Here is a 19914-nt window from a genome sequence, read left to right as displayed (position 1 = left end):
TAGCAGTTCCTTGTCGTTCTTGAGATGCGCGCGTATTGTCCTCCTAGTACGTTCCCTCTTCGTGCTGCCGAAACAGCCTGAGCAACAGCAATACATAGTAGTTGCTGTCGAAGAGGTGGCGACGTGGCTGATTGATTGATTCAACTCCTGACTATCATCTCACGCACCCACATCCTTCCACCCATCTCACGCACCTACATCCTTCCACCTCAGCAGTCGCAATGAAGAAATCGACATTCCTTTCCGCCAATTAATCCCCTCGTTCTACTCTGCAACCTACACCTTAGCCAAACTCATCCCTCGTCTCCAAACTCCAGTCGAAATGAAGAAATTCGCATTCTCGTTATCGGCCTCCAATCCCTCGCTCTGATCTCGACTACACGCCATTCTCGTTATCAGTCTCGAATCCCCTCGTTTTTCTCGCATGCATAAGTCACAACCAATCGCACTCCACACTCCACTCAAAATACCTACGCCGTAAGTAATCATTCGCACTCCATCCCGTTATCAGCCTCAAACTCTTCTTTTCTACCCTTGAACGTATCCCATAATTCTTTCTGCCCCTTGCTTCAATTCCTAATCGAAACAAAAAAAGCACCACCCCTTCATTTCGCCTCCCGTATATGTCAACAAAAACCAGGACGTCGACGTGTCGACACGGTCGTTCCCGTCGCCTACCCTCGAGCACCATCAAATCTCCATTTTCTTTACCTCATGTGAACGCTCCACTCCCCGTTCGCCAGTAATAAGACGTCGAAGATATCGGCTATGGTTGCACACCCATCATAGCAGTGTGGCCATGAAACGCCTACCGCCTACATGCTGCGCGTTGTTGCCGACAACCTCGAGGCTGCCCCATCCGACCCTTCCTCATTCTTCCTCAATAAATACCTGCTCTGGCGATTTCGGACGCTACCGTTGATCTACCCACCTCCAACTCCCCATCCAATGGCCCTTGCTCCTTTCAACGACAAGGTCGGCATTTACCTTGCGAATCCGAATGCTTCCGACGTTCGTCACCGTCCGGATCGAGGCTCAGTTTGGTTGGCCATTACTTCAAAGGATGACGACGCCTGGGTTACTGTCAGACAGGAACACAATGCTTCATTCACTGTCGTAATGTTATACAAGGAAGAGGCAAGTACCCCAGTGCTATTACCCTAACTGAATCTCTAACAACTCCACTAGCCCTTTGCTACGATCAAACATGTTACGAAGATCGATGCGGAAATTGACATTGACATGTACGACGTCGGATATTATTCCGATTCGCTCGAACTCATCGAGGGGGTGGTAACTGTCCTCGCTCCCAAGGGTCAATCGAAATCTTGGCCAGGTACGCAGAAATCACTCAACTTACTGGGACCAGCCTAACATTACCTGTAAGTCATCAAGGGAAGGTTGGTGGCGGCAGGCGACCATACTCTTAGGGTATACACCGAAGGCCCCAATGCACCACAGAAAGAGCTGAGATCGCCTGAGCTCCAGGTGAGCTCGCTTGATTACAATTGGGGTTCTTACCGATATTATTCTAGCGGCTCCGCGAGACCATTGACGACGCCTTGGATACTTTACAAGATGCAGATTCCTCCCCGCGCGAACGGCGTCAGGCAAAGATCATCGTAGAGAGCACCTTCGCTACCTTCGTTGCGGTGGTTTCTGATTTTTTCGCCGCTCGGTAGCACCGCATGTATAGCATCTTTCACTCATATTACCTAATACATCCCCGTTTTATGTCTCAAGTTCAGTCAATATCTCAGTCAAATCTCAGTCAATGGAAGTCTGTGTTGCGTAATTTTTCTTGACTGTGACATACTTGGAATTTCGGTGGAGATTCCGCTCAAGACTAAAAAAGGAAGGTGCTGAAATCTTGACATTAAAATTACAGTCACCGACTAGGTCACATCGAATCCAGAGTAGTTACAGACTCCGACGGACTCCGATGGACTTAGGCAAAATACTGAGGATCAAGCTCAACCGCTGTAGGAGAGCCTGGGTAGGAGGCTGATAATAGCATACTTTGATTGATACTTTACATAATGGTAATGTTAAGGTATTTAGCTTACTTTCACAATACTTATGCCGAACATACGATAAACCTACGCTTCCCCGAACGTTGTGTCTTAGCAGGACAGAGACTCTGCGGGCGGCGATCAATGCTCGACACACAAGCCTAAAATAGCACAGGACCTTGATTACTAGAACGTTGAGCGAAAGGCCGATTGAGATGCAGGTGGTATTCCCCAACCAGCTCATTACTCCATCGTATGATTTCAAAGTCCATCCCGATCGCTCCTATTCAGTCTGGATGCTGACTCGTACTCCACCTGCCGAGCATCTGTTTCTGCACAAAGAGACTTGGCTTTGGTGCAGTAAATTTCATAACGATAGGCGTCCGCCATTTTCGTTTGTTTCCGCCGGAAGCTGAATATTACTGAGACCGAGCTAGAATTCTTGACGACGATTGACTGCATCGAGTTGGCATTGAGGACGGCAAGGGGCGGCAGCAGCCCGGCAGCAGTAGGTCACTCTAAGAAACCCAAGACCTTGTTCGGCCATTGCGTCACTACTACTGGTTTAAAGTGCTATTTCGAATTTCATGATTCCGATTACTCTGTATCAAATTCGCTCTCACTGAACCCGCTCCCGCTCCACGATCACAGACCCGACATCCCACGTCTAGGCCTGCAGCGTGGCGGTCGAACGCTCACTCGCCCGTTACCCATGGTTCAAATCCAACGTGCCCCACTCCAGGCTGGCTTGCCGTCTCATTCCCCGTTCGATGATGATCGACATTTCGCAATCCGGCTTCAAGTTCAACGTTCTGGTTCGAACTAGCTCACACCTGCCTGCCGCATCGTGCAGCTAGTGAATACCCGGCTACTAAGACGAGTCTATGTCACGATCTGCGTGGGTCTTCCTACCCTTTCATTTATACTTCTGATCCATTACAGCTCATGCCCGCGGAGCCGAATTACGGGGTATGAGTTGACTTTGCGAATACATACACGACATCATGAACACATATGTTAGTGGGTGTCTTCGGGGGTCGCAACACTCCATTCTACTCCAGGGACAATAGGCACTGGGTCATTAATACATAAAACATGCATCAAAGGGCGTAACTAATGCATAATGAATATAAGAGTGCTCGCCCGCGTGAACTTACACTAGATGCGTATGCGCATTCAGTTTGAGGGGTGTTCGTGTGTTCATCTACTTATTTTTCTGATATCGATGCAGGATTGGTAGGTCGGACTCGTAGTCGAGCACTTCGGCCGCATTGGTGTGCAATGCAATGATCGCATTGCGGAGCCTGTTAAGCAGAGCGGTTGGAGTATTCCAATCAGCAAGGGTTCCCCAAGACGTGGTCCATCAAATCGTGGAGTTCGTATGCATCATAGCTATGGTTCGCGTGAACAAATGGCGGTAGAGACCGTAGTGTACTCATACCAGGGCCCCGTGTGCACGGTGCACGGTGTAGCATGTAATCCACCCATTCGTCCCCTTGTTTGTTTATATAACGCCAAGCACCATGCCACATACACGACTCGACTCGAGGAAACAAGCTAACGAGGAATGAAACCCACCTCAACTGCTCGGCGTAGTACTCTCCAATCTCCCTATATCGACGTGCGCGATGCCTTTTATGCAGGAGCATCAGGATTGTGAATGTGGATGCCGTGGCTATCGAATGCACATTGATTAGATGACCACCAGAAGCATCAAACCGACGCACCTCCGACGATAGAGAGTATTGTGAGCGCGTATTGCCAAGGCGCGACCACGTACGGCGTCTCGGGTGACCGCGTGCATATGCCCTGCATGCAGTTAAACTGGAATGGTAGAGTTTTAGCATTAGGCCATGAGTATTAACGAGAAGCGACTAGATTGAGAAGGAAGTGAAGGAAGTACTCACGGAGACGCACTCAACATCAGTAGCACATGCCCACCCAAGCTCTTTCTTACGCTCACACCGCTTACTCTCCAAACCACAGAACAGCCCACCCTCGGAGAGACAGTTATCCCGATAGATGTTATACTCCACGAGCACACCCTGTGCGTCGTACGACGCGTATGTTGTGTTCTCAAATATGCATGGTTCATCGGCCCCGATTCTTGCAACGCTAAACCATGAAATCGGCGGGTTCAGAGGAGGAGATGCGAGACTCGACAGGAGGGATAGGAGAAAAGGGATACTCACGTGCAAGTTTGCAGCAAGCAAAGGACCCTGACCGTCTGATTTTCTCCTCCCGTTTCATTTTTCAATCCATCGGCTCCCAGTTCGTTTGCGTGTAACTTGGGAGGGATCTGGAAAACTTTCTCCCTCCCAAAGCCAGAGCTAGAGCTTCCCACAGCCCCTCCGTCTACGTCGCGAGAGCGCACGGCCAAGTCGATTGTACTGTTCACTGGATCATTCGGCTCGGACAGCGATGCACTTGAATATCGCTGATCACACTGCTCGTCTCGTCCCATCTGGCACTTTTGTCCTGGGGTTAGGACGGATTTGCACCCGCTGCCTTCGTCAGGGCAATACATGTCTTGGGCGCACATTGGCGGCAGATCTGGCTGAACGTCAACACCGTATATATCCTCCTCACGGTCGTATCCGAAAGGAAACTCGTCGCGTCGGCATAGGCGGGGTATGCACGTCCCATTCCCTCCTTCTCCGCCACTAAGCGTGACGTTTAAATCACCAACGGTGTCGTTATTGGACGTTCTGCAAAATGTTAGATCGCTGCACTGCGAGACAAATTTGTGTGAGATGAGATCGAGGTGATCGTGTGCCGGCGAGCACGGTGCGCCGGGTGGTAGTGTTCCCGCGTTCGCCCCATTGTCGACCAGGAAGGGGAATATGATGAGGAAGCATAAGGGAAAGGCGAGACAGTGATAGAGAAGGGCGACCATCACGAGCGGAGGCGACAACGGCAGGGGCGAGGTGGTGGCTTAGAGGAAGGTGGTCGACAAAGCACGTCCGATCACAGCAGACCGCCGTCAAGCTAAATTTATTTATCTTTGCACGCATTAGTAGTGTCCCGTGTCGATTGTATCGCTTCTTCGATGGACTTGAAATGTCTTCATTGCTGTGGATAGCCCAAAACCTCAAGTACTCCAGAATATACCTGGATACGCGAACACATTGGTATTGGTGTTGGTACAATCTCCTAATGCTCCGTTTTGTGCTGGATATTACGTGGAATCGGTATAGCGTTATGGCGTTCAACTCTCGAACACGACCGATGCCTACTTGGCGATATGTCTACTATCCCCCCACCTCACCCCGAACGATCTGCATCCTTTGTCGGTACCAACTTAGGCGGGAACGTAAAACATATCTTTATGCCGAGGTCCAACCCAGAACACCCTACGATATAGATATCTACCTCGCCATCGCGCTGTTCAAGGGAAACGAGCGCCCTGTCGTTGGAATTGATTGGAAGCCAAGACCACCTACCACCACATCCCTATTGAGTTTCTGCCCGCACGGCCAACTTCATCGAAGTCCCCGTCGAACAGATGTAGCCACCGGCTGAGGACTCCACCTGCCGGATGCCATTTGCGTGGAACTGCCTTTGCCAGGACAAAGACCCGTCTGCGTCATTCTTATGCGTGAATTCCGAATTCGCCGATTGGAAATTCACCGGGGATCTACTATCGCCGTCTACTTTCAAAGTCTCTTCCAATCACCCACTCCCCGGCTCGCGAGTAGATGGTGGTTGATCGGGTCGGTTATGCCTAGCCAGGGGTCGTGGTTCGTGCCTCGCTGATTCGACTTAAAGTACACTCCGCGAGTGGTCCCCTACATGCTGCATTGGGGAATACAATTCCTTTATTAAGCTTCCTTCTATGTTTCTCATCGCCACCACTGCGTACGGGATACTCTGTGAATACTGTCGTCCATCAATATGCGTACCTGACAGTTAAACTACTAGATCATAGATATCGGGATCTGTACAGTACTGGAATTGCGAAGTTGGCGTGGACATTGTAGTAGTGAATATACACGTAGACTAGTAGTATAGTCAAATAAAATGCGAGGGTCCGCCTCCGGCAGGACAAGTCCGTGCGACACCCGAATGAACTAAGTGTGATAAACGGTGAGTCCGAGAGTGAAAACAACGACTAGGAAACTTCGGATGCTTCGGATGGCTTCGGATAGCTTCGGACGCGCTGGGACGCGGAGCGAACGACTTCGGCTTCGGATAGTACGACGAGGACGGCAGGAGAATGATAAGGACGGCAGGAGAACTGGCTTCGGATCGGACTCGGACTCGGACGACGGCGAACTCTGACAACGGAGGAGGAAAGCTTCTCGGGCGACTTAGATTCTGACTCGATGTTGGGGGGAAGCAAATCTGATTCTTCTAACTACGAGTACAGGAGGCTTTTGTAGCTACGAAAAATGTCAGATGAAGGAAAAGTCCGAAACGAAAAGGCACCAGGAACGAGTGATGGTGCTAGTATAGTCCAAGTATTAGAGTCCGAAAGCAAAAGATACGAAACAATGATCCGAGCTGTCTGATCCGTTATCACGTGTGTCCGGAACGGGTTTGTGACGTCCGAGTCATGTGCGAGTGTGTCCGAAGAGTCGGAGAGGGGTCGATAGGAGATAGGGGAGGTCGGACTGCACGGAACGAAAGGGTTCAACCCTTACAACATGCATGAAATGAGGAAATGATACGGCGTCTGAACCAAAGATCTAGTCTACCCACTGAACCGTTCCAGCTGCTGGTGCCTTCTCGAATGACGCTCGCGGGACATACTTGGCACCGTTCGAATGCAACGCCTCCATTCTCATCTTCACACTCCGGTGTATCTTGACACCGCGCTTCTTTTGCTTCGGAATGAACCTCCCGCCGCCCAAGTTGAAGCCTACATACGACCCCCACGAATTATCCCCCTTCTGGTATCGCTGCTTCATGGGCAAAACTTCGAGTAGCCACCAGTACGGGGCAAGAGACAGCTGGTCGTACACGGGGGACAGCAAGTCGAGCACATCATGGTCTTCCTCGGATTTATAGAGAGCAGACGAGTAGCCGCCAACATCAGCGAAGTTAGGCAGATGAGCTTCGTCGGGTGCCCCAGAGATCGGTTTGGGGATGTCCTGGATGCGCAAGGTACCAGTGGGAGGCGCCATCGGAGGGCGCGGAAGGACTTCCGGATACAATGCACCAGGATCAAGGCCAAGGGCCTGGAGACCTTCGCAGTCGAACATGATCCCGGTGTGGGTCTTGAAGCACTCGCGAATCATCCAGCGCAAAGGAATCCGCGCAAGAGAGTGCTGCGTGTCGTTAGGAACCGACCCGCCTCCGACGTCTGTACATACTTGTCAAGAGAAGGACGCGACGTCGAGGAAAGCGACCCACCACAATGACAACCAGAGAACCACACCTAGCATAGAAAGTCCTTGTTATCTCTATCACGATGTTGGGCGAGGTAATCCAATACGTACCTCCTCCACGTCAGTTTGTCTACTATGGTCCTTCGTATATTTCCTTTCAAGGGCTTTCAGGCGCGGGGTTGTAGAGTTAGCGTGCTTTTTGTGCGCCTTGCGGTTGCGGTCAGACGCGCTGAGCGTCTGTTCCTTGGGGTTTGGGCGATTCCAGAGGTTCGGCTTGAATTTGGCTCGGCGCTCATCCAACGCGACTGCGTGCCGGAACGTGCGAACAATGGTGTTTGAGGTAGTGAATGGCAGCCTTCGAGGGATCAAGCCCACCGAATTCACAGTGTCCCTGGATTCATTGGTCAGTCATAAAGATCTCTTTTCAACTGAAAATGACGAAACTTACCAAACGCCGATGAATTCAATATCCACGTCGACTGAGAAGGCCTTCTTAAAGGCATTGGACTGCTGCCAACCCGTCTCGTCCGCCCGTTTAAACATTTTGTATGCAAACGGGACCTGCTGATGATTGCACGCAGGAAGTAATCCCACCTAAGCACCCGGATGGACTTGTCAGCACGAAAATTACACTCGGAAAAAGTATACATACCTTGTGAATCATGCCTGCTAGTGCTCTAGCGGTATAGGCACCACGAGAGAATCCAAAGATACAGATGCGATCGCCCGCTTTGTCTGCATAAATGAAACGTCGGAAAGTATATTGAATAAGGACTTGGACTCAATAGAACCTACAGTTCTGCATCAAAAATTCATATCCGTCTGATCAGTCGTCGTCAGTGACGGACGTGGTATCGCATACCATGGACAAACTTACCCATGACGTGCCTATCCAAATTCCAGGCAACCATTTCGTCGAGAGTCTATGCTCGCGGTCCACGACAATTCGCAAGATATCCTCGCCAAATTCATTCACCTTGGACACCTTTGCCATGAGGGGAGTCGCAATGTTGGGAGACGTATAGGTCCCAATCCCCGCCTAGACACATATGAATATAGAGGCAATTCGGCAGGTATCGATAATAGTGTTACCTGGTAGTACACCATCTGCACATCCCTATTGTCCTTCTTCAGCAGCGTAAAAAGTTGAACGATATTCGAGTTCTATATAATGTCGAACAGTTAGTGTGATCGAAATTTCTCGCGTATGAGAGTACGCACATCTTCATCGAACTGATCGCCAGGTCCGTCGAAACTGAGCAGTGCGTAGATGGTTCTGATTTTTGTCCGACGCCAGGGGACGATACTACTTGCCAAAGTACCAATGTGCGATACGGGTGCTCTGGAGGAATCACCGACGGGTCCCCTTCAGTGATGAAGGAAGATGACAGGGGTGGCAACAGTTTGGGCGCGTTGGGCGCGTCGGCGTTGGGCGCTTGGTCTGACGCGGCGTCTAAAAGGGTAGCCGTGCTTTCTTGCGAATCCGTTCAGTAGTTTCTGTAGAACCGAGTTAGTTACTAGAGTTCTCAGTCGATCCAAGTATATGGTCGAAGCTCAGTATATTGTTAAGAATATAAGTACCTGTAGAACCGAGTTAGTTACTAGAGTTCTACGATGGTATGCGTGAGTATCGCTAAGTTATTACCGGGCATAACAAGGGATTAGCGTACCTCAGTCGATCCAAGTATATGGTCGAAGCTGAGGTACGTGGAATGGGATAAGCGCCTCTCATAGGAGGGCGCCTAATATGGAAATAGGTATCGAAAGAAATAAATGTTCGTGTACCGTGTGTGGATTGATCCTACTCTCAACAGTTTCGACATGTTCATCGCTCACGGCAGATGCGAGTGAACTCAGCGAAGCTGTGGGGATGAACGCAGATGCACGCTTAGGTGTGTCTCATGCTCTTATCAACACAACTCCGTTGACGCCAGTTCGCCAGTTCAATCCAGCACCCGGCCCCAGCCGCTCAACTCTCGACGCCCAATTCCCCAATCTGTTATGAATATTTGCGCTCTCCTCCAGGCGGAGAATCGTGAAGGAGGGAGACCTGCCTTGAGCTTGTTTGATGATTGATGATTGACGATCGATGGTCCTTTACTTTAATCGCATAAATCCTACCAGAAACCGACCCTACTGGGACGTACCCCCGACGAATGACATGAGCGCGGGTCATAGGACTGCCAGGGCCCGCTATCGGCCTGCCGCTCCAGCCTTCCAGCACCATCGCACACCCGACTGCCCCCCATCCAATCCTCCGTTTACTTGATTATACTGCTATCACGCACCCCCGCTGTAACAGAAATATACCCAATACGGTAAAGCCACGTCTAGCGCTGGTTAGTCACACTCCTTTATAGCTACACTCCTTAGTATATTTACTATCATTAGTCTAACCTTAGTCACTCCTTTATTTAGCTTATATACTCTGACAGAGTCAATGGTAGTCTACTATATAGTTACGAGCCCTATGTACATTGTAGGGCAGCGTTGCACAATCAGGACGACTTACCCCTGTCATTCCCCTGTGCGACCTCGTGTGACGCGACACTTCCCTTACCGGTTGTCTCTCGCCACATATTTTTGACAGAACCATCTCGTCCATCTCATCTCTCATTCACATCGACTCTCTCATCTTATCTCTTTCTCTCTCGTAATCTCTCTCTTCGGGCACCCCTCGGTCTGATCAACCAAGGCTATCCGACTATATCCCGTTAAGTAACTCAGTTTCTCTATTTTACTAACCTAGTATTGTTTAGTTTAATCCTATTGGAGTAATGTCTCATCCCGCATCCTCGTCTGAGCCTCAGACGCCGTTGGCTATGCCAGCCGCCTATATCCCGGATGAGTCCCCCTTACCTCCACTAACACCCAGCGCTGATGACTCGAGCTTGAACCAGAACAGCGGGACGGGAGCTTCGTACTCCAGCGTCGCCGCTACGAATACTCGTGTCGGGTTCACCACCCCGCGAGAAACCTCTCCCCTTCGAAGGGATACTTCATTCGGCTCTCCTAGAGCCTCGAATGCCAGCTCGAATGCTGGGGTGGTCATCCATGATAACCCCGAAGAATCCAGGTCCTCTCCCGCTGAGGAACACCCTTGGATTACGGTTGGTCGTGGCGGACGCCCTCTCCGCACGCCTACTCCAGAAATCTCCCCCACTCAAGAAGCCGATATCAGGCGCGCGGAGGAATTATTGACCCAGGATCAGCGAGACGCGATCCTGAGGCGTCGTGCATCCGTACACGTTACGGATGACGATTCCATGGACACTGAGTCCACGCCTAGAGATAAAGGCAAGAGCGTCGACCCGCGAGAGCGCGGCGAGCCTATCTTACGGCTTGGAGGGCTCGATCCAGTCGTCAATGCGTTTGACGCACCTACCGAAGAGGTTTGCGGTCTTCTCGTCACAAGAGAAAAAAGCCATCATCGAAGTTGAAAGCAGTCGCGCCTACTGTATTTACAGGTGAACCTAAGATTGATTTATTCAATCGGTGGATGCGCGAAGGTTTACACTACCTCGATGACGCCCGGGTGGAACGACGAAAAGAGATCCGGGCCCTTGCTCGTTATACTGAAGGCAAGGCACAGGCCTACTACCAGAACGTCATTGCGGACGACGAGTCAAACTGGACGCTCGAGGAGTACTTCAAAGCCATTTATGATGCGTGCTTCCCATCCAATTTCCGGGAAAAGCAGCGCCGTAAGCTCGAAAGGTTCTACCAGGGCGAGCTATTAGTCAAGGAATATGCCGCGCAGATGTACGACATGATAAATACCATTGGAGGACTGGACACACGTCAACGTGTTGTGCATCTTTTCCGTGGCCTTAACCCTGAACTCGCAATTGCTTGTCGACGAATGGGTTTGAATCCTGAGGACGCTTCTTGGGACGAAGTAGTCGCGGAAGCGGAAAACGAGGAGATCGTGCTCTCGAGCATTCGCAAGGATAAGGTGCGAGTTGATAAGCATGGGAAGGATGTGTCAACTCCGTCAAAAGCATCCTCATTGCATAGCTCGAACGGTACAAGCAGACCTGGAAGTAACTCCGCTCAGCGTTCACGCAACTTCTGAAATGATAATCGTCGAAACTCGTCAGGCAATATGGGTCGTTCGGGCCAGGCATCTGGTAGCGAGATAAAAAACACCGCGTCTGGTGGTTCTTCGGGCAATAGGCATAATAGAATGCCTGCTGGACGTGGGGACATTTCGGCGCAGGAGCGTCAGAAGCTCCAGTCCGAGGGCAAATGTTTCCTGTGCAAACAGACGGGTCATATCGCACGAAATTGCCCCAAAGCAAATACATTACCTGGTAAAGGAGGTAAACCGCCGGGTATACGCGTCGATAACATAGATTTCTCAGAACATATGGTTGACGAGTACCTGCCCGACGAAGAGAACTCTACGTGTATCGAGCTAGCCATGTTGGGATCACACGAAGACAGCTCCCATGTAGAATTCACAGAGTCCTCGAACTTGGATACCTCTGGTTTGCTCGGCGGCGACTGTGTGGATTCCAATGAGGATTCGGAAGACATCACGGAGATCGGAACACGTTGGTTGAAGTTCCTGAAAAGGCACTATGGCAGCAACCAACTAGGCGATGCTTATGCGAATACATATACCTGGATGCTGGAGTTAAGTCGTGACTTGGGACTACCAGGTGACGATCACCGTGAATATCCATGGACGGACTTGCAGTTCTCTATAGAGAAGTGCTCACCTTCCCATTATCAGGTGACGGACCGAATGCATGACGTGCGTGTGCAGGTGCCCGCTGATGTCTTGTGGAGTAACTCGTTCAAACTGGGATTGTGGTACACGCAGGTCCTAGTCGACCGAGTGGCTCCTGATTGGGCCGGTGTATCGGACAAAGAATTTTATAGCGCCACTATTGAGCCTATTGAGTTCAACGCAAGGATGCATTTGAAGCACAAGCTTACCTGGGATGAGCATTTAGTGGACAGCTCGTTTACAATCCATGGATACGGTCCAGCCAGAGAACGTTGGCACATCTCGGAGGATGAACTAGAAACCCACGCAGTGATTAGTGGTAGGCTTCTTCGGAACGAGCACCTGAACTTAGCATCCTGGTATGCGAAGCATGCCGTGCCCTGGGCCGTTAACCCGGATGATGGACCGTTCCTTCGTGAACCCGAGTATGACATCGCCGACCTATATCGCGATGGGATGGATCTTGCGTTGGAACGCCTGGCCAGAATGTTAGTGAACAACGGCTTCTATCCTTTAGAACCCTACCTCAAGGATCCTTCGTACTTCTACGTGTACGACGACACTGAACTGCTGGATGAGCTCGGTTTATTCGGCATCCAGGTTGATCGTGATAAGTTACCGGCACTGCAGCGTAACGCGGCCGTCGTAAAGGATAGGGAGCGCGTTGTACCTTCGCCTGTTGTTGTAACCGTAGAAATAAATGGTAAGCCCGCGAAGGCGTTACTGGACTCAGGATCCTTGGGCGACTTTATGTCCTCGACGCTGGCAGATCAACTAGGCCGTAAAAACAGGATTGCGCTTGCGAAGCCCATTCCCTTGCAATTGGCTGTACAGGGCTTGCGTACCAAGATAAACTGGTCCTGTAAGGCTAGCATTAGCTATCAAGCCATAAATGAGGAACGTATATTCGACGTGATCAACATCTCGAACTACGACTTGATCCTTGGTACGCCGTTTATGTACCAACATCGCGTTCTATTGGGGTTGAATCCCGCGCGAGTTGTTGTGGGTTCAGAAGCATGCCTGCTGCTTGACGGACCTGGTGTATCACGTTTGGCCTCGATGGCAGTCAACTTTGACGCCGCCAATGTTGAGCGTGCGCGCGAAGAGTTGCTCAAGTATGCAAGACCTCTCTGTAAGACAATGGATCAGACCGATTTGCCTCCCATGCGCGCAATAAATCACACGATACCTTTGATCGACGAGAAACGGGTGTATAAATGGCGACCGTCTCGGTGCCCCGAACCGTTACTGGAGCAGTGGGTGGAGAAGCGTAATGCGTATCTGAAGTCTGGTCGTTGGCAGATCACGACGTCTGGGAACGCCGTTCCGATGCTGCACATTTATAAACCTGGCACGAAGCTGCTACGCATCGTCGTCGATTTGCGCGAGCGTAACGCCAACACTATCAAAATGGCTACTCCTATGCCCAATATTGAAGCGATATTGTGCCGTATTGCCGCACATTTGTTTCGTTCCAGTATGGACGGGAAGGACGCGTATGAGCAGATTCGAATTATAGACGAACATGTCGCGCGTTCGGCGATGACGACGCCTGATGGAACAATGGTTAGTCTGGTCATGCAGCAAGGAGACTGTAACGCTCCGGCGACGTACCAGGCGTTAATGAACCACATATTTGCTCCGTATATAGGCGTCTTCATGGATGTTTATCTGGATGATATCATCATCTATTCGGATACTGTCGAGGAGCATGTGCGGCACGTGAAGACAATTATTGATGTGCTCGTCCGCGAGAAGTTGTACCTGTCTGAGAAGAAGCTTCATTTCCTCCAGGCTGAGTTGAAGGTCCTCGGTCATGTCGTTGATGACTGCGGAATTCGTATGGACCCGCACAAGGTTGACGCCGTGGTGAATTGGAAGACTCCAACAAACCAAGACCTGCTGCGCGGTTTTCTAGGTGCGGTTGGGTACTTGGCTGACGACGTTGCCAGTGTGCGTATTCCTATGGGCGCGTTAGCAAAACTCACAGGTGACAAGACGCCATTTCGTTGGTCTGACACTTACCAGCGCGCATTCGACGAAGTTAAGCTGCTTGTCCATCGTTTCCGTGGACACAGCCGTCGCCCGCTATCGTATGCGAAGGACGCTGATCCGATTTGGTTAATCACTGACGGTTCGGCGACAGGCGTGGCTGGCGTCGTGAGCCAGGGTAAGGACTGGCGCACGGCTAAAGTGGCGGCGTTCTTCTCAGCAAAACTGAATTCCGCGCAACAGAATTACCCGGTGCACGAAATTGAGATGCTAGCGGGTCTGGAGTCCATGCTGAGGCACCGTGACATCCTGCAAGGAGTTAATTTTCGCTGGCTAACAGACCATAAAGGACTTGTGCACCTGTTAGCGCAGCAGAATCTCTCTGGGCGGCAAGCGCGCTGGATGGAAAAAATGGGTGAATTTGATTTCACACCTGTCTATATTCCCGGAACAGATAACATTTTGTCAGATGCGTTGTCTCGCATCTACGCTAACGACACACCTGGTACTGAGCGTGCTGCCTCGGAATTCGTCGCCTTCGACGACGATTCGTCGTGCAGTTTTCGTCGTCGTACGCCTGTTATCGTAGGCAATGAGGCGAAGCTAGCAAGCTTGCCTCTGGAGGGCGTATCCTTGGCCTTGAACGCTGTGCGTCGGGGTGATGCTGCCACTGCCCGTGACTTTGCGAAACGGATGGCGACAAAGAAGTTCGTTCTTCGAGGTCCTCGTGAACGAACGGAGGGCGGGAGTAGTGTGGAAGTAAAAGAGCCAAACAACGGACCTACAACAATCAGCAACATGCTCGAAAAGGAAGGTGTCTCCGGTGCGGAATCAAATTTGATTCCGCCAAACGCCGATCAAGCGTTTGCCACTGTTAACCCCGAGTTACGTCCAACCGTTGTTGAACTCCCACCACCACCTGCGACAACTAATTCCTGGCAAACAAGCGCCTCCGTCGTCGACGTAGTCGCGCAACGACACAAAAATAATGTCGACTTCCTCGCAGCTATTCGAAATAGCTACATGAACGACTCATTCCTCTCATCGATCGTAAAGAATCCTCGCCATTATAAAAACTTCGCGTTTGAAGACGGCCTCCTCTACTTAGTCGAGGGAGGTAGACGACTACTATGCATACCTGACGCGGTTGCTGGAGGAGTTCGAGCTAAGGAATTGGTGATAGATGAAGGTCACTCTCTTCTAGCTCATCTGGGGCCAGATAAGACGCTTGCTTACTTACGCGAGTTCGTTTGGTGGAAATACCTTTCTAGAGACGTATATAAGTTCTGCGAGTCTTGCCGCGTCTGTGCTCGCAGTAAACCCTCCAACCAGCGACCCTATGGTCTCCTGAGACCCCTACCTGTCCCCACACGTCCTTGGGACGCTATTGGCATCGACTTTGTAGGGCCACTGCCAAAATCTTCGGACCGCAATGCGTTTTACGATTCAATCACGGTCATTATCGACCTCTTAACGGCGATGGTACATCTGGTACCTAGCCGTACAACTTACGGCTCCGTCGACATCGCCGAGTTGATTTTTGCGGAAGTTTACAAACATCACGGCCTGCCTAGACGAATTGTAAGCGACCGAGATCCTTTGTTTACCGCTCGATTTTGGCAGAGACTGCATGAACTAATAGGCACGAAATTGAACATGTCCAGTGCGTACCATCCGCAAACTGACGGTTCTACCGAACGCGCCAACCGGACGATTACCCAGATGATTCGCCAATGTGTTAGTGAAAATCAGAAGGACTGGGTACGACGCTTGCCGGCCATCGAATTCGCTATTAACTCAGCGCGTACAGATTCTACAGGATACGCCCCATTCTTTTTAAACACAGGACGAATGCCAAGACCCTTCCTATGGGATGCGCCATCCTCAGCCGAATCCAAGGGTGTCCGCGAATTCTCGGAGAACCTTCGCGAGGCTATAATTACAGCTCACGATGCCGTCTTAGCTTCTCGCACGAAGCAAATTCGAGACGCCAATCGAAAACGACAGCCATCTCCATTCCGCGCAAGCGATCTGGTATATGTGTCGACGAAGAATATTTCTTTCCCTCAAGGGTTAGCGCGTAAACTGATCCCCAAATACATGGGCCCATATCGCATTTTACGTGACTTCGGAAATGATTCGTTCCAGGTTGACTTACCACTTCACTTAATTGCTCGAGGAATTCATCCTACATTCCATGCTTCATTATTACGAATACATGTACCTAACGACGATCGATTGTTCCCTGGACGATCATTCGAACACATTGTGTCCTCCACTACAGCTAATGCTAGAGAATGGAATGTGAAAGAAATTCTAAGCCATTCTAACGCTGGACAGCACGCCTTGTTTGAAATTCTGTGGCATACTGGTGACAAGACCTGGTTACCTTACCATAAGATCAGTCATCTTGAGGCGTTACGACGATATTTCGAATCAGCTGGAATTTCAAAGATTGAGGAGCTCCCTAGGGGTTCAGGGACTCCTCTTAACGACCCACAGATAATGCTTGGTTGCATAAATCCTGTCGGCCTTAAGGATGATGGCTATTTAAGCTATAGGGAAATAGAATTGGAGAACAAACCTATTCACTCTAATAATCTACTTCCTTCTAATCATCCTCCTATCACATCCATGGCAGCAGTTGAACTTGGAAAGTTACACCCAGTTCACACAGCACTCTCTCGCAATTCTGACGGCGTGTACTCGCTCAAGGATTTGGACGCATGCGTGACTACTGCCATCTATAGCCGTGACGAGCTTATCAGCTTTGTCTCCGCTAACCATCGCATTATTCAAGGAGATCTCACCGACCCCCTGTCTCTCCCTCCTCGCTACATTGTGTTTGCGACCCTGTACAATAAACAGTTCCACGTCAGAACCAAGTTTAACGTACCCCATGGGCATGCCTTCCCGACTCGCATCGCGGGACCCGGACTCAGATTTCTGGGACTTGTTGCGGCGAGACCCACTATACCACATAGAAATCCCAGGGACCGTTACCAATCCCACACCCCGTATAATCGGCGTGCGGCGGTCCCGCCTAATCGTTTGGGCCAGTCTAGACCTATGGTGGGCCAGAGTTCTGGCGGACCTCGACGGTCGGAGGCCGGAGAATTCGTGTTAACAGCAGAAAGGCACGATGTCGTAACCAACCTCCTGCTCGATATGGTAATGAGTAGTGGTGTTCCCGCCGCTCCTTCCCTCCCTGTGCGCGAATCTTCTGCCGTCCGTCGCGGCGGTGCTTCCCTTCGCCCAGCTACGCAGAAACATGAGAAGCATCACAGACCCACTCCGTACACTCGCTCTAAGAAAATTCGTCCCACCATTATTCCTACCAAGCCAAGTCGCAGCGCCAGTTCATCCCCAATCAATCAGAAGATCTCGGATCTTCCGACATCAGATGACATTCCCAACACGGACAAGCCACGCGAAACTGTTCCTATCGACACTTGTCCCTCGCCATCCGATTCTAATATCGAGCTCGTCAATACACCATCTTCGGTCTCATCTGAGCTTACGACCATCAGCGAAGATGTTGACATGAACGTTGAGAATGACAAAGCCAGTGATTCCCCTCTCTCCAAGGTTCCCACTGTGGAACTTGCGGACCTTTCCATCTCCCAGGGCTCCGCTATTGCCGAGAGCGCCAAGTGAATCTGTTCCACAGATCCAGGAGGGCGTATGTAACAGAAATATACCCGATACGGTAAAGCCACGTCTAGCGCTGGTTAGTCACACTCCTTTATAGCTACACTCCTTAGTATATTTACTATCATTAGTCTAACCTTAGTCACTCCTTTATTTAGCTTATATACTCTGACAGAGTCAATGGTAGTCTACTATATAGTTACGAGCCCTATGTACATTGTAGGGCAGCGTTGCACAATCAGGACGACTTACCCCTGTCATTCCCCTGTGCGACCTCGTGTGACGCGACACTTCCCTTACCGGTTGTCTCTCGCCACACCCGCGTCCGTCGACAGCTGGACGCACTATTTCCATGAACGCAAACACACAGATTACGCGCCATGTACGCCTACGCGCCCATCACGCGCCCATACTCCGCCACGCCACCTCCACCCAGCACCAATGCCCCCACGCACCACACCACACCGACCCGTGGCACGGTACCCAGCATGCGGCCGCCGTGCTCCACAGGCTGACGGTCTGACGGTCCACCCACGACACGACGCGGCGCGACCCTCCACTTCTTAGGTACTTGCCGGCCTTCGGTACGGAGCCGCCATTGGTGCGTGCACATGTACGGCACGATGTCAGAGGTTGGGGAAGCAGGGGGGCGGGGGGGAGGGTTGGGAACGGGGAAAGGGTTGGGAACGGGAAATGGAGCTCTCAGCGGAGGCGTAAGTCGGGACGTACGCGTACGGGGAACTGGTGTAAATGCGCGTCCAACCGGGGCCGCGCCTTGGCCTCGAGAGCGGGATGGGTGTGTGGAACAGTGTAACTGTGTAGGCGCACGGCGCAAGCGCGAGTGCCAGCGCGGGAAGCCGCTTCAATGAGGGACGTGCGTGCATGCATCATGCAATTCAAGTTAGAGTCGAGTTCGAATTTGCAGTTCAGGTCGACGCGCGGCGCGCGGTGTCGGTGTTTTGGCTTTTGGCGTTGGCTTTTGGCGTTGGCGTTAGCGTTGGCGTTGGCGTTGCAATTTTGGCATTTTGGCGTTTTGGCGTGTATTGCACATGGCTCGGATAAATGTGCGGTTGGGGATATCGGGCGCCGTTAGACGTGTATATGAAGTGCGTGTATTCGTTGTGGTGCGCGGTGCGCGGTGCGTACGTGTAGGTAGCGAGTCGCGAGTCGTGAGTCGTGGGCGTACGGGTAGAGTGGCACGTAGGCGTAGGCGCAGGCGAGGATGCGTTATGCGTTATGTGATGTGTGATTTGTGTGTATATAATGTGTAATATATAATGTGTAATGTTCAATGCACGATGCACGATGTACTCTGACATGGACACCTTACAGTGTCCGCGTCGAAACGCCGATAGTCATTTATAATTTGCTGTCACACCTGGGTGTGCATGCACAGCTCCACGCCTGCTGCCTTCATACGTACCTCCCACGTACCACGGGCCGTGGTACGATATCCTCACCACAAGCGACGCTATCCCTATCCCTCCCGTAGCACGTGTATTGCGTATTGCGTATTGATAATTGCCAGTGATACAAACGCGGAGACGTGCACTCGATGTGCGGGTGATATACAGATACAGATGCCGATACACATACACATTATACATACACAGCGTTTGCCTATCCGCCTATCCGCCTATTTGCTTGCCTATTTGCTTATTTGCCTACGAATGCGAATACGTGGATGTGGATACGAATACGTGGCTGTGGATGGATACCCGGAGCCTGATTTTTATATCTATAAGTAATGAGTAATGACTAAGAGCACGAGAGCAGAAGAGCAGAAGAGCAGGATGATGCGGGGGATAATGATATAGCAAATACATGTACTGATACTTATACTAATTCTTAGACTGATACTGATACTGATACTGATACTAGGATGCTAGCGTGATAGGGTGCTATATATAATAGTCCGGGATGATGATGAGGAGGAGGAGGAGGATCATGGGGACGGTGTGATCGTGTTAGTGGTGCTGAGTCATAAGATAATTCTTCTTTTATGGTATTCATGCGTGTGGTTGTCGGTGTGCTCGGTGTTCTCGATGTTCTCGATGTTCTCAAGTGTGGTGTGTGTGTGGGGGGGGGTTCGGAGAATGTAGTGAGGAGAGGTGGAGAATGCAGAATGGGTAATAGGTAATGGGAGAAAGGGAGAAAAGGGGGAGAAAGGGAGAAAGGGAGGAGGGGGCGT

The 19914-nt window shown here is 50.9% G+C and overlaps 3 protein-coding genes across 3 annotated transcripts; 1 reads left to right on the top strand and 2 right to left on the bottom strand.

Annotated features, from left to right (window-relative positions):
• Nucleotides 1-819: 819 nt before the first annotated feature.
• PC9H_009268 (uncharacterized protein) lies at nt 820-1682 on the top strand (the record flags this gene model as incomplete). Its single annotated transcript, XM_036778773.1, has 4 exons — nt 820-1116; nt 1189-1336; nt 1388-1488; nt 1536-1682. The coding sequence occupies 4 exons, from the start codon at nt 820-822 to the stop codon at nt 1680-1682; spliced, it is 693 nt and encodes a 230-aa protein (XP_036628162.1).
• Nucleotides 1683-3029: 1347 nt separating this feature from the next.
• On the bottom strand, nt 3030-4908 carry PC9H_009267 (uncharacterized protein; the record flags this gene model as incomplete). Its single annotated transcript, XM_036778772.1, has 5 exons — nt 3030-3085; nt 3547-3687; nt 3740-3836; nt 3920-4127; nt 4205-4908. The coding sequence occupies 5 exons, from the start codon at nt 4906-4908 to the stop codon at nt 3030-3032; spliced, it is 1206 nt and encodes a 401-aa protein (XP_036628161.1).
• A 1792-nt stretch (nt 4909-6700) lies between these two features.
• PC9H_009266 (uncharacterized protein) lies at nt 6701-8994 on the bottom strand (the record flags this gene model as incomplete). Its single annotated transcript, XM_036778771.1, has 9 exons — nt 6701-7282; nt 7454-7733; nt 7791-7936; nt 7995-8077; nt 8138-8164; nt 8220-8265; nt 8319-8381; nt 8435-8506; nt 8956-8994. The coding sequence occupies 9 exons, from the start codon at nt 8992-8994 to the stop codon at nt 6701-6703; spliced, it is 1338 nt and encodes a 445-aa protein (XP_036628160.1).
• Between the last annotated feature and the right edge of the window lie 10920 nt (nt 8995-19914).

The sequence above is a fragment of the Pleurotus ostreatus genome, assembly GCF_014466165.1.
Source record: "Pleurotus ostreatus strain PC9 chromosome Unknown scaffold_7, whole genome shotgun sequence".
NCBI classification, from domain to species: Eukaryota; Fungi; Basidiomycota; class Agaricomycetes; order Agaricales; family Pleurotaceae; genus Pleurotus; species Pleurotus ostreatus.
The sequence above is the reverse complement of the archived record's forward strand: the minus strand, read 5'-3'. Positions and strand labels throughout refer to the sequence as shown.